This window comes from Protobothrops mucrosquamatus, unplaced genomic scaffold (genome assembly GCF_001527695.2).
Source record: "Protobothrops mucrosquamatus isolate PMUCROS unplaced genomic scaffold, P.Mucros_1.0 scaffold342, whole genome shotgun sequence".
NCBI classification, from domain to species: domain Eukaryota; kingdom Metazoa; phylum Chordata; class Lepidosauria; order Squamata; family Viperidae; genus Protobothrops; species Protobothrops mucrosquamatus.
Window position 1 is genome coordinate 741040 of NW_015386679.1, and position 13908 is coordinate 754947.

The 13908-nt window shown below is 49.5% G+C and overlaps 2 protein-coding genes across 2 annotated transcripts in view; one reads left to right on the forward strand and one right to left on the reverse strand.

The window, feature by feature from the left end:
* KDM2B (lysine demethylase 2B) overlaps nucleotides 1-4303 on the forward strand; it is a 28478-nt gene extending 24175 nt beyond the window's left edge. Inside the window, exons 16-22 of the mRNA XM_015815415.1 lie at nucleotides 495-758; nucleotides 1030-1068; nucleotides 1386-2068; nucleotides 2212-2375; nucleotides 2482-2643; nucleotides 2894-3112; nucleotides 4122-4303. Of these exons, the coding sequence (XP_015670901.1) occupies nucleotides 495-758; nucleotides 1030-1068; nucleotides 1386-2068; nucleotides 2212-2375; nucleotides 2482-2643; nucleotides 2894-3112; nucleotides 4122-4303 (1713 nt within the window). The remainder of the gene's footprint in view (nucleotides 1-494; nucleotides 759-1029; nucleotides 1069-1385; nucleotides 2069-2211; nucleotides 2376-2481; nucleotides 2644-2893; nucleotides 3113-4121) is intronic.
* Nucleotides 4304-7503: 3200 nt separating this feature from the next.
* On the reverse strand, nucleotides 7504-9812 carry RNF34 (ring finger protein 34). Its single transcript, XM_015815458.2, has 5 exons — nucleotides 9594-9812; nucleotides 8869-9261; nucleotides 8659-8718; nucleotides 7947-8148; nucleotides 7504-7739 (listed from the first exon to the last, which is right to left on the reverse strand). Exons 1-5 carry the CDS (start codon nucleotides 9798-9800, stop codon nucleotides 7552-7554), a joined length of 1050 nt encoding a protein of 349 aa, XP_015670944.1. The 5' UTR covers nucleotides 9801-9812; the 3' UTR covers nucleotides 7504-7551.
* Between the last annotated feature and the right edge of the window lie 4096 nt (nucleotides 9813-13908).

Sequence of the window (13908 nt, forward strand, 5' to 3'; positions counted from 1 at the left end):
AGGAAACAAAAAGTATTTTTTGTGCGTTTTGCCTGCTGAGTCTTTGTCAGCCTCCCAATTGTGACTTTTTACCGATTGGACGGGGGAGGAGGAGAGCCCCTTCCTCCCCCCGCGCAGATCTTTTAACAAGGTCGTAAAATGGGGCAAAACTCACTTAACAAATGTCTCGCATAGCAGCAGAAATTTGGGACTCAGTTGTTGGTGGGAAGTCAAGGGCTTCCTGTATATAAAGAGAGTAAAAACAATAATCCCCTCACACACACACATCTTTGCTTTTGAGATCCCAACCCTATTTCTATTCTGCTTTGTTTGCAACAAAGCTCAGCTGATCTAATTTGTGGATCCCTTCTTTGCCAGTAGATCTTCAGGGTTTCCTCCTGCAATGTAAGAGCAACACGTTGCTCCCCAGTTTAGTGAGAGAATTAGGGGAGGGGGGAAAAAAGGCATAAGATATAAAGTTTGCTTGTGTGTTTTGTCTCTTTCTGGCGTACAAGCAAAAGCGGGGTCCTGGGTTCAAGTACGCCTCCAACCTGCCGGGCTCTTTGCTCAAGGAGCAGAAGATGAACCGGGAGAACAAGGAAGCCGTCCCCGAGGTCCCCAAGCGGAAAGTCGAGTGCGAGGAATCGCCCCGCAAGAAATCCGACGAGCGCCCTCCGAAGCCCCCGCTGGACCCTCTCTTGAGGAGGAAGTCGGAGGAAGCCCACCTGCGCCGCAAACGGAAATTCGAGAAGCCCCAAGAGCCGGCGATGAGGAAGCGGGTAAGACGGGGAAATCGCCTCCCTTGGATGCTTTCAGCCAAAAGGCAGGAGAAGGTGCCTCTGTAGGAGAGGCGTAGTGGAGGGGGAGCAGGAGCTGGGACACCCCCCTCCCAGTAAAAATGGCCACCGCCCTGGTGTATCCACAACCTCTCTAGCTTTAAGCCTTGCAAACTTTATTCCCCAGAATTCCCCCAGCCAGCATGGGAGGAATGACTTCCAATCAATAAAATCCATCTTTTCCCTCCTTCCTTCCTTCCCTCTCTGACCATAGCTAAAACTGGGCAAAGAAGAGAAGCTGTTCAGGAAAAAGGTAATTTCTTCATTTGTATGGATTTCTCCCACCCCCAGGGATTAAACAGGGTTGTCCTCGACTTACAACCGTTCATTTAGTGACCGTTCAAAGGTACGAGGGCACTGAAAAATAGGACTTCTGAATGTTTTTCACACTGATGACCGTTGCGGCATCCCTAGGGTCACGTGATCCAAATTCAAAATTGGCAACTGACTCATAATTCTGACAGTTGCCGTGTCCCGGGGTCACGTGATCCCCTTTTGCGAACTCTGACAAGCAGAGTCAATGGGGGAAGCCATTGGTACCATTGCTATTGGTATCCTCCCCCTTTCTAGAGGCGCTCCTGGAAGACCCCCGACGACCGGGCAGCCGCCCTCAAGCCCCTGCGGCGCTTCAAGCAAGAGCCGGGCGAGGCCTTCCCGGAGGAGCCTCCGAAAACCAAGGAGAGCGACCAGTCGCGTTCCAGCTCGCCCACAGCGGGGCCCAGCTCGGAAGGCGCCGAATCCCGGGAGAAGAAAAAATTCAAGATCCGCCGGAAAGCGCGCCTGCCCAACAAGGAGCTGAGCAAGGAGCTGAGCAAGGAGCTGAACCAGGAGATCCAGAAGACGGAGAACAGCCTGGCCAACGAGAACCACCAGCCGCCCATCAAGTCGGAGCCGGAGAGTGAGAACGAGGAGCCCAAGCACGGCCTCGGCCTGGAGCGGCCGCATCCGCTCAGCAAGGGCTTCAACGGGACGCCGCGGGAACTCCGCCACCAGCTCCTCTCCAGCCTCCGCAGCAGCAGCACCACCCCCAGGGCCGTCGCCCGTCCCCCGCCTTCCCTCTCGCCTCCCAAGTGCATGCAGATGGAGCGGCACGTGGTCCGGCCGCCCCCCATCAGCCCCCCGCCGGACTCGCTCCTGCTGGACGACGGAGCAGCCCACGTGATGCAGAGGGAGGTGTGGATGGCCGTCTTTGGCTGCCTCAGCCCCGGGGAGCTCTGCATCTGCATGAGGGTGTGCCGGACCTGGAATCGGTGGTAAGGATTGGGGGGGATGGGGGGCCCTATGAGGAACGGGAGGGCAGGTTTGAACTGGGGTGTCAGGGTTTCATAAGTCGAGGACTACCTGTATTTCAAGCCTTGTATTTTTCCCCAAGATGTGTCTGTCCTCCCTGCTCCAGGTGCTGTGACAAAAGACTGTGGACCAAAATAGACCTCAACCATTGTAAATCCATCACTCCCCTGATGCTGAGCGGCATCATCAGAAGACAGCCGGCCACGCTAGACCTGAGCTGGACAAATATATCGAAAAAGCAGCTGAGCTGGCTTATCACCCGCCTTCCAGGTAGGCTCCACCTTGGCGATTCCTGCCTTAGCAGATGAGGGAGGGAGCAGGACTGTTGTGCAGTTAGGGCCACTCTGTGGAGGGTGACATTCTTCCCTCTCCGTAGGTCTCCGGGATCTGCTTTTGGCTGGGTGCTCGTGGATTGCCGTGTCCGCTCTCTGCAGCTCCAGTTGTCCCCTTCTTCGAACTCTGGACAGCCAGTGGGTGGAAGGCCTGAAGGATGCTCAGATGCGAGACCTTTTGTCACCGCCAACTGACAACCGGCCAGGTGCCTATTCCCATTTTTTGACTCCTGCAGCAAGACTGGGAGAGAAACCGGAGTATAACAACCAGTTTTCCCATATTTGGGGTCTCGTGATGGCCTCACGAGCGTAAGCCTAGAAGCTTGAAAAGTCTTGCATTTTGGTGGTGGTGGTGGTGGTGGTGGTGGTCCCTCCAGGCGTGGCCGAGCCTGTTGAATCACAGCCTCTGCAGATGAAATAACGACAGACTTTGCTGCCTTTTTGTTGCTTGCGCAGGCCAGATTGACAACCGAAGCAAACTGCGCAACATCACAGATCTCCGCCTGTCCGGCTTGGACATCACGGACACTTCTCTGCGTCTGATTATCCGGCACATGCCTCTCCTGTCCAGACTCAACCTCAGCTACTGCAATCACGTGACGGACCAGTCCATCAACTTGCTAACGGCGGTGGGGACCACCACGCGGGACTCCCTAACCGAGGTTATTTTGAAAGGTAGGCTGGGAGAGATTCAACAGGTAGAGTTCTGGGAAAGATCTTTGCGCGCCTTGATTTAGTGGTCCACCTCCAATCTTAAACAGTCCCAGAAGAGAATCCTGATGGAGCGGCGAAGGTGGGGATGGAAAGAGCTGTAGAAGCAGCCACCTTCTGATTAATGCTGCCATGAACCTCGCACAATTCTTTTAATACAGGAAGCCCTCGACTTATAACCATTCGTTTAGTGACATTCACTAGACAATGAACAACAGTGGAAAGAAGGGACTTACAACCTGGTCCTCGTACAGGCAACCATCGCAGCAGCCCCTCAATCAAGTGATCAAAATTTGGGTGTGTGGAAGCCGGCCTGTGTTTACCATGGCTGCAGCATCCCCAGATTGCTCTTCGCAACCTTCCCAGCCAGATTTCAACAGGGGGGGAAGCCGATTCGCTTAACAACGGTGCGATTCACTTAAAAGCTGCAATGATTTGCTTAACAACCACGGCAAAAAAGATGGTGAAATTGCCTGCTTAGCCACAAAAAATCTGGTCCAAACGAGGGCCGTGAGTCAAGGACTCCTTGAAATGTTTGGAGATGGACTGATCGATTGCATTGACCTGTGGTCAAACTCGGACCGCAGGTGTTCCTTACACCTTACAATGGAGCCCCAAATTTTTGTTGCTAAATGAGACATTTTCTAAGTGAGCTTTGCCCCCATTTTACGGCTTTTCTTGCCACCGTTGTTAAGCTAATCGCTGCAGTTGTGAAGTTGGCAACGCAGCTGTTAATCTGGCTTTGTTTGTCAGAAGGTCGCAAACGGGGATCACATGATGCCGGGACACTGCGACCGTCATAAATGTGAGTCAGTTGCCAAGAGTAACTGAATTTTGATCACATGGCTGCGGGGATGGTACAGTGGCCGTAAGTGTGGGAAACGGTCGTAAGTCCCTTTTTTTGTGTGCCGTTGTATCTTCGAGGAGCAACAGTCGTGGTTCCTTGACGTCCCTCCTCTCTTTGTGCTTCCAGACTGCAACAGGGTGACGGATCAGTGCCTGTCGTACTTCAAGCGCTGCGGAAGCATCTGCCACATCGACCTCCGTTACTGCAAGCAGGTCAGCCGGGAAGGCTGCGAGCGCTTCATCGCCGAGATGTCGGTCAGCGTCCAGTTCAGCCAGGCGGAGGAGAAGCTGCTGAAGAAGCTGAGCTAGTATTGACAAGGACACGGTTTTCAAGGGAGGTGAAGAAGCAGGGCGAAAAAAAGGACCGAAGGAAGTCGGAGGGGTGTTTCCCCCACTCACCCACCCGACACGCGGCGTGGATGTCGTGCGAACAGACCCGACTGCGTGGGAATGTACGGCAGGTAGCCAGGTTAGCAATCTGGCGCTCTGGGGGGCCGTCGATGTTCCTTCCTGGGATTTTCACGTGCCGAGAAAGATACGGACGTGCCGACTCAGAACTGTGGCCGGAGCGCCTGTACATTTGGTTTAAGACTTTCTGCAGGCCTCCGAAGTGAAACGCTCGTTCTGCCCTGGCGAAGGTGGGCCGTCCCCCTGCCTCTTCTTGCCTTCGGGACTGGTTGGTTTGTTTTTTTCCTCCCCCCGTTATATGTTGACCTTATGCAAAACTATTTTTGTACAAATCCCTTTAAAAAGTTATTTATGCAAAGTTCTTGGATGCTTTTCCGGCGTTTTGACTTGGGTTTCGCGTTGCCAAATGTTTCTGGAGTGGGGGGAGCAGACTTCGGAAAAGAGACACGACCGATCGGACGGATATTCCCCACTTTTGAAGGGGTGGAGGGGAAAAATAGGGGCATACTTTATGATGGGGCAGGGGGAAATAGCATGTTTTGTATACTCTAGCAACACAGTAAGGCATGTTGTGGAAAAGAGTTGTACAGATGAAGGATGAAAGTGTTATTAAATTCTCCCTGTATAAAGTCCGTTTTCCCCTTAATTTTGAAAGCTTTTCAGTGACGGCTAGTCTCCTGGAAAAGCATTAAGATATTGGGACTTTCAAACCCATCTGCAAATTAAGTAGTTCTGGTTTTTTTTTAAAAAAAATGAATTGTTATAATTTAACTTGGTTAACTATTTTTTTTTTTAAAAAAAAGAGTGGGTGGGTGGGAATTCAATATACAGTACATTTAAGTGCCATTGTTGTAAAGTGGTCTCTCTCCGATTGATTTCCTTCCTCATGCATTTTTACCTCTGTTGAAATTTGTATAAATGATTGTACAAAAATAAGAGGCTAGGTGGGCAAACTGCTCATGTTTGTATTATACATGTTGAACCTTTGTAAGATTTCCTGGAAAAGCCCCCCCTGGCTTCAAACCCCCCCCCCCAAGTTGTTTTCCAAGAGCAAACTCGGACAGTAAAGAGATTCCGTGTTCAGTTGTTCTTCATTAATGGCATTTGTGATCCAGAGGAATCCAGTTGCTTCGTCCCTTGGGGAAAGTAAAAACTTTTCATAGAAGATCATCCTTTGCTTACCTGGTGGTGTGTTTTCCCCTTTTCACCAGCATCTCCAAGTCTCAAACCCTTCAGGTGATGCTATCAAGCCTATAGGTTTAATACTGCCAGAGGGAAAAACAAGTGTCTCTGCTCGTCTGGGCTTTTTCGCAGCGAGGAGGCAGAGGAAAGCAGACCAAAAGCCAGTTAATGAAACGTTTATTAAGCCAGCCGTTACTCAGAATGTTATGGATATGCTACATTCTCGATTATGCACGTACCCCAAAAAACTCGCTTTTCTACACTTGTGTCCTCGTTAAGAGACATTTTCAAAAAACAAAGCCCATCATGTCTTGCTCCCTTCTGAAAAAAAATGTCAACTTCAAGATTCGAAAAGTTACTTGAGCCGGACGCCGAATAGATACCAGGCTGCAAAGTTAGGACCTCTCCCAAATTTCACAGCCTTTCTACAAGTCCTGAAATTCATACCGGGGGGGCCTGAGCTCCGAAATGCCTCTGTTTCCCACACACACACTGCGCATTTGAGGATTTTGTGTGACCCCAGTGCAAGCTTTGGTGACCTTTCACTTGCCCCAGCTATTCTGGGACTGCAAATCTCTTAGAAACCGTTGGGGAGGTACTGCAATAAGTGTTGCTGAAGAGGAAAGATGGTGGCAGAACTGATGATCTTTCAGGGCCCCCAAAGCAGCAGGGCTAAATAAGCAAGATTGCAATTGTTTGCTCTGGGACCTGGCTCCCTTCCCTCCCCTCCCCCTGCTGCTGGACTCCTTCATTACCTGGTTCCTTCCTGAACGTTTATACCTCTGTGGACATTGGGGTTTGGGAGTTAGGGGTCTGGCTGGGTGCAGGGGGCTACAGCAGAGTCAGATCCTGCCGTGATGACCAGGAGACATTCTGGTGCCTCCATCCACTGCAGGGAGGCTGGACCCACTAGACTGGTCCATCCCCAGTGCCTGATAGACCCAGTTTCAGGAGAAGTTGGGATTATTCCTATAGGTGCGCTGTCCATCCAAATCCTTCTCTATCATAACACCTGTCCTAAGGAGCATTCCCCCCTCCCCAATAAAGTTAACTCTATCACTGTTACCATTCCAGAAACCTCCCCCCCCCCCAAACACTTGGCTGTGTCACCAACTCTGGGGGTCCCAGGGAACTAGACATTCTTAGATGGCTCCGTTGCAGTTGGTTCTTTTACTGTCTCCATGTGATTTGCATATTTTAAATTTTTACTGTGCTTTTTAAATATTCTTTAATACGTATGTTGTTTTACTGATTGTTGCGTGCCACCCAGCATTGCTTTTGGTGACGGGAAGCCGTATAAATGTGATAATTCCTGGTAAACCTTCTCAAATGAGAATGTAAACAGAACTACCTTGATTTGCCTGTTCTGAATCCGAGGACATTTCTAGGATCTCGGAACGGAAATATAAACTGGCTGACTGGCGCTCTCTCTGACGCAGACTCGAAAAGGCAGCTTTTAACTTTTTCCATTAAGGCTACTGTAGATCACCAGATATGTGTGGGCTGACACTCTGGAGGATTGGCACAAGAACCGGTCTGCCAGCCCACCCACAAAATCCCCCCCCCCGGGGGCAAGAAACGCCCCGGAGAAGACTCTGCTTCATCCCGTTGCTCTCTGAGGAAGTTAAGCGTGCTCTCCTTCGCCTTTTCTCGGCTTTCGGGCTGATTTTCAGAAGAGAGCAATCTGAAGCGTTCAATCTCTGGCTTCGAGTTTGACTCTACTCCAGTCTGCCTTTTTTTTTTTTCTTTAAAAAAAAAAACGAAAAGGAAAAGAAATCCAGTTCACACAGCTCTATCTTTAAGAGGCATCTGACTTGCAAAGCAGAAATACAATCGGTCAAAGCTCCTAAGCTCCTGGTCAGGATGCTATGAATTAACTGGAACCGAGGCTTTCCAGAGCCTCCGCACGTGACCGTCTCGGGAGGAAATGTGTGCAGCGGGAAGCTTCCGGTGCTGGGCCCAGGCACTCAGGACTTGAACACGTGCACGGCCCGGACGACGAACTGGCGGCAGATCGGACACTCGCTCATGCGCTTCCCGCATTTGGTGCAGGCGACCATGTGGCCGCATTCGAGCAGCACGCAATCAATCACCGCGTCCATGCAGATCCGGCAAAGGTTGTCGTCCTCGTCGGCCAGCGGAGGTTTCTCCCCTTCTGCCAAGGAGCAAACGGGCACAGTTAGAGAAGCCGCCACGGGACACGTCAGGATTGTATGATTTAAAACAGTGGTCCTCAACCTCTGTCACTAAGCGGGACATTCGGCATTCAAACGCCTCGGAAGAGAAGCAGAAAGAGAGAGAGCACCTTCCCTCCCCCGAGCAAGCCCACAAGGGAAGGAAATGAGGAAACCGGAAGACTCACGCAGCCGGTGATTCGTTTGGTTCTCCCTGTAGAGCCGGCTGACTTTTTCTACCAGTTCCCATTTTTCACAACATCCCGAATAATTGACAAAGTTACAAGCCAGGATTTCTTTCAGCTGCCGGACGGTCAGCCCTTCCACGTCATCCAGGCTGGAAATATCTGACAGCGAGGCCCTGGCACGCTTCCTGGACTGGCCCGGAGTCTGAAAAGACAGGGAGAGAACGCTCCTCCGTGTGTGCAACGAGCCCACAGATCCTGTGAACCGGGCCAACCCCCCCATGGGATCCCTTTCCCTCCCACCCCCAAAAGGGCATCTACCTTGTGTAGGAGACACCGCCCAGCAAGGGCCACAGGCCGGCCACAATTATGACGCTGGCACTTCCTGGCCGGTGGGGATCCAACACAATTGATAAAAGATCCATTGCTGTCTTTAGGGACAGGATACCCAAGCAGGCACCCGATTATATTTTGAAATATTGTTTGGTTTGCCTTAGACCAGGGGTGTCCAACCTCAGAACTTTTGAGACCGGTGGACTTCAACTCCCAGAATTCCAGGCTGGGGAGGATTCCATGCTGGCTGGGGAATTCTGGGCATTGAAGTCCACGGGTCTCAAAAGTTCCTGAGGTTGCACATCTCTGCCTTAAACTGTATCAGAAAACTGAGAAGGGAGTAAACGCTTTGGTCAATGTCCTGAGGTGCTTCGTTCCTTACTTCTTGTGCTGCCTGGTCTTCCTCTGCCCCCAGATCTGCCGAGAGTCTCTCGCTGGGCCCCTAAATGCACAAGAAGGGTTACTGCATGCTCATCCCTTCCATTCTGGTCATCTAGAAATGGCAGCTTCTGCTCCCCGTTGGCCCAGCTGGGGAGGCAGAATCACGAAAGATCTTTCTCTCTGCCCCCCCCCCCTTTCTTCACAAACCTACCAGTAACTGTATTTCACTGCCCATATTCTCCTGCCGGCTGGCGAGGTCTCCCTGAGAGGTGGACACCAATCCAGACAGAGAAATGCGCTGGGTGGAAAAACTGGAAGCCTGCGACTGCGTCGAGTACAAGCTGCTAGTGTCCGTCTCCTCCTCGGAGGCCAATCCGTGATGGCACAGGATGAGGTCGACCAAGTCTTCCTTTTCGCGGCAGGTGTCCGTGGGGATGTTCCTAAGGAGCAGGTACTGGCGCAGATCCTTGACTTTCAAGCGGATCAGCTGCGGCCGCTGGAAGGCCGTCTCCTGCAGCAACTGGCAGGTGCAGCACCGGCGGAGGCTGTCTTGCAAGACGGAGCAGACGGAGCAGAAGTCCTTCTTGCACTCACAGCACACGTGCTGGAGGAGGAGGAGGAGAGGAAACGGGGAGGGGAAGGAGTCACACACACCTTGCCGTGCACAAGGAAAAGGAAATAAGGAATATCCTATTTGATAGAGGCCGTCCTTGAGTTAGGACCACAATTGAGCCAAGAGGTTTGGGCCTCAGGTTTTGACTCTAAAGGAGGACCTCCGGCTTGGCGTTTCTCACCTCCCAGCTACGTGGGCTTCCGAATGTCCCAATCTCCATTTTGTTGTCTTCCTATGTGACAAACAAGAGCCCGCAAGCAGAGCAGTGTTTAACCCTGGAGATTTATCGGAAGCCTCCTGCCCTCCAAGCCTGAGACGCTCACCTTTTTCCTGAATACGGAGAAGGAAAGGCCACAAGACTTGCAGACCGCGGGGTTTGCTCCCGTGGCTGCCGCCGAGGAGTAGACGGTGAAGTCCGTGCTTGGCGCAAACCGAAAGGGGTTCGCTCCGCTTCCAAATCCGGGCTGCTGGCCACGAACCGCTCCTGTCCCCATGACCTCATTCAGCAACCCGCAGCAGGAAGCCCACATGGAGGTCGCCCCTGCCTGGGAGAAAGCAGCAGAAGCACATTCAGCCTCTGGAGGCTGAGTTTTCCCAGGCTGAAAGACCACGCAAAGACACACACACACACACGCCCCCCCCCCCCCCGTCTGTCTTCAGGACATCCTGCTGGTAACCAGTCAATTCTCTTTAATGCCCAAAGCGATGGAGAAGGAAGACCCACAACACCACCCGACAAAGAGATCTGGATTGCTTCCCCCTTGTCTGTCCACAACTGAAGTTGCAGGATGCTCCCCTTTCGGAAGAGGAGCTCGGTTCTCCAGTTATGGCGGTCGCCTCAGGTGGCGTGCAAGCAGTTTTCAGGTCTAGGTTAAGGAATGACGACAACAAACACCCAGTCTTTTTCTACGATGGAGAAGGGCATCTCCAACAGATGCGGCTCTCCTGTTTCAGGAGTCCGTACCTCTTTTCATTAAGGGAGCTCTGCCTTTCCCACCTCAATCCACTCAGACTCCAGGGCCTCTGCCACACCTGTCATTTTCTTCTCTGATCTGTCACCAATCATTTAACCAAAGTAGGGAAATAAAGGAGAGAGTCCCAGGAGATTCCGAGCAAGCGACCAGCTCCATAGTTGCAATATTCCCCATCCAAGCAGGCTGGCTGAGCTTCCTCTGAAGACTTTTGAGAAAGGGACCGGCCTCTTAGAAAAACTACAGAAGCCCTGGAATTTACACCGAAGGAAAAAAGAGAAAATGAGTCAGCGGGACAGGAACTGCAGATTTAACAGTCCCAGGATGCAGGTGCCATCTGTTTCAGGGATCAGCCTGTTTGATAATCAATCCAGCTTTAGATAATTGTTGATGCCAAAAGAGGCTAAAATCCCCACAACCAGGATTGCAGTTCACATGCCTTGACTTTGCCTCCTCGTTTTCTTATTTGTTTTCAAAGCTCATTTTTGCTCCTTCTTATTGTCTTCCTGTTTATCTTACATATTTTTAATTCTGCTTGCTATATTGTCAGCCACCCAGAGTTCTTCTGGAGTTGAATGGAATAAAGAAATTAATAAAATATAAGGTTACCCGAATAGTCTGCCAAGAAACACACCTTCCTCGGATTCTTCGAGTTGTTGACTTTCAGAGAGTTTAACCAAAAATGTACACAAATACTTACATCATCATGCGGTTTCTTTGGAGAAAGAAACACAGCAACCAAAACAAGGAGCATTTTAACGGAGAAAAAAAACACGGTTCCCCTATTCTTCTGAAGAATGTTCTAAATGTATTACTCCAAAATCCTCACACCCTGAACACATCCTGTAAGGTTGCAACAGAGTACAAACTACCGGTAGCTAGGATTAGAATCTCTTTGCGTGCCTCGGGGTTGTGCTGACAATCCTATCCATAATTCATGCCCCAAATTAACCCTAATTCTTTGAAAGCATCTATCTAGGGATGTGGCTGTTGTCGTACAGGCTGTTTGTATACAGCAAAGCCTCAATAAAACAAGTGTAGAAACACCAAGAAAATGCAATTGTGCCAGTTTCGATACAGCATTCACGCCCGGAGCAGCTATCAAAGTGCCAAAAAACCTGGGTCTCCTCCTCCAAAAGGGGTCCAACATTTCCCACCCTGGAAATCTGGAATCAAGCAGGCACTTTGGTGGAATAGTTTTTTCCAGCTAGTTTATTTTTCGTTTCAATCGGCCTGTTTCTAGTTGCATTCTTCACTCGAGCATTGTGAACAATTTGAACTGGTAAGTCAGGATGACTAAGAAAGCATTTGGGGGGAATTTAAGAACTCTGCCCTTATCACTTAGTCCCCAAAGTCCTTCTCTCCTTCCTGTCTTTAGCCAGTTTCATTTTCTCCCTAAAGCTCACATTTCTCTCAGGGCCACTGCTGAACCGCACTGATCACCACCAAAGAGCCAAATTCCTTTTATCAGTTTCAGCTCTGCTGCTTCCATTCTCCTTGAGAGGATTCTGTTTCTTTCAAAAACCCTTAACAACCATACTTTCAGACAAAGACCGCAAGACATATCCAAAAAGGTTTCATATACAAATCCAGAATCAATCCATAACCATGTACTTTCTAAAAATCTAAAACTACACAAAGACAGCATAAAGTCCCCAGCTAATTCCTACCGCCCAGAAGATTTGTTTTTAAATATATATCTAAATATATCTGTTTATAAAGAGACACTAGGAAGAAATACATGTGGAATTCCATGCAAATAGGATTCTTTAGGTCTGGGGCTACTGCAGAGAAGACCCTGCTTCTTGTAAATAAGACAGGTCAAGATCTGTGAATAGCTGTTCCTTTTTCCTTGCAGGAAGTGACCATGGCGAGGTGGTCACATCCAGAAACATCTTTTCTCATTACAGAATCATACCTGTGTTACTGTTAGTCATATTCAATAAACTTAACCTTTTGTGGCTACAGAAGTCCCATCAGCAGGGTTTATTCTTATGCAAATGGCAGGATTGCAGCTAAAGATCTATTTAATCAGATGAAGAGTCTTTGTACGTGTAATTTATATATGTCCCACATAAAAATGCAAAACTAACATTTACCCAAAGCATTTTTTTTTTGTCATAGACTTTGAACTGGCCCACCCAAGCATGGGTTTGATAGTCAAATTTCATGGACCTTTAATTTAAAATCCTGGACTAAGCAAGGAGTAGTATTTGATGTCCTTTCTCTCATTGTTACGACTGTAGAGTTATCATCTGCACTACAGTGAATATTATAAAGCTCCATTCTACATTCTGGTTAGTTACTTATCACTGATAAAACAGCTGGCAATAAAGAAAGAAGAAATTGTAATGGGACACATCGCGCTGGTTCATGATATTTTCTAGCGCTTGTTACTTCCAAGAAACTGCACCCCAGGGCTGGGCTTCGTCATCTTAGACACTCTTGCTTTCCAATAAACAAATGGCATTCCTGCACATATTCCTCCAAATAAGTCTACATGAAACCCAGGAGCCTTGTCCCCGAGGAGAGAAAATAACACCACAGTTGTTACTGAGCATGTCTCGTAAAGCACGCTGTCTTCTGGAAGGAATTCTTGGAATAATTGATCATAGAAAAAAAGTTCCACCCAATTTTTGGAGTCCATTTTAGCTTTTCTGCTAAGGATGGGAGAAGAAGAGGGCCATTAGGCAAAACTGTTTGTGTCCCACCTAGTGAACATGTGAACAGTGGTAGACAACAGGGTGTTATTATACCTGTTTTATTTCCTACATTTCATTTCCCCCACTGTCCAATCCCAACAACCGGTGTTGCACAAGGCTGTGTGTCTACGTGCAAATTCAGGCACATTCCCATTCTGAAGTTACTCAACAGGCTTTTTGCAGGTGGCCCCAGCACTTGAGAATGCTCCCCCTCATTGCTGGCATTGGAATGGCGCCTTTTACAGCCTCTTTTAAGAGTCCTGGAGATCTCCCTTGTCACTTCTCTCCAACGGCTTTTATTTTCCTTCCGTCCTTGTTTTAAATCGAAGCTCTTTTTCCAACCTCTCTTATGCGCGGCGTGTTTGTACGGCTCCTTGCAGAATGCCCCGAGGCTGGTACTGAGGCCAAACTGTCCTTGTGCACTGTGTGTGTTTGCTATGCAACGGCAAACACATACTCCTTTCCCAAGACCGATTCAGCAAATAAACCCTAGCGATGGCTCTTTGAATTCCTGTTCTTCAGAAAAACGTCCCTCCAGACGGTGCCCCAACCCAAGATGAGGGCTGGAGGGTTGTTGCTGCTGAGCCAGGGATGGTTTGGGGGGGGCAGCTCCAGGTCCAGAAATTATCATAAACATTTCACAATAATGATAATAACAATAATTCCCTGCAATTTGATCCTTCTGGAGCAGGATGGAAGTTTGTGGTCCAGCTTGAAGGTCTGTTTTGAAGCCCTGCTGGGATTTAGGGGGGACCTGAAGGGTCTTTTTTGGGGGGGGGGTCTCCATCAACCTCTCCGGGGAGCAGCAAGAGAAACAATAATAACTAATAATAATCACAATACATAATAATACCGGTTCATTATTGATGGATTAAAGCCCCGCCCCGGATGTTCAGACCCACCCCTTCATTCAGGACGCTCAGAGACCCCCAGACCCAATTCCTCCCCCCTTTGGGGAAACCCCC

Bases quoted from the DNA above. Each gene is read 5' to 3' on its own strand.
- RNF34 (XM_015815458.2), bottom strand. From the start codon at position 9,800: ATGTGGGCTTCCTGCTGCGGGTTGCTGAATGAGGTCATGGGGACAGGA. The intron at 9,262-9,593 runs GTGAGCGTCTCA...CTCCTCCTCCAG, and splicing joins TCTCCGTATTCAGGAAAAAG to CACGTGTGCTGTGAGTGCAA. The intron at 8,719-8,868 runs GTAGGTTTGTGA...TTGTGCATTTAG, and splicing joins GCAGTGAAATACAGTTACTG to GGGCCCAGCGAGAGACTCTC.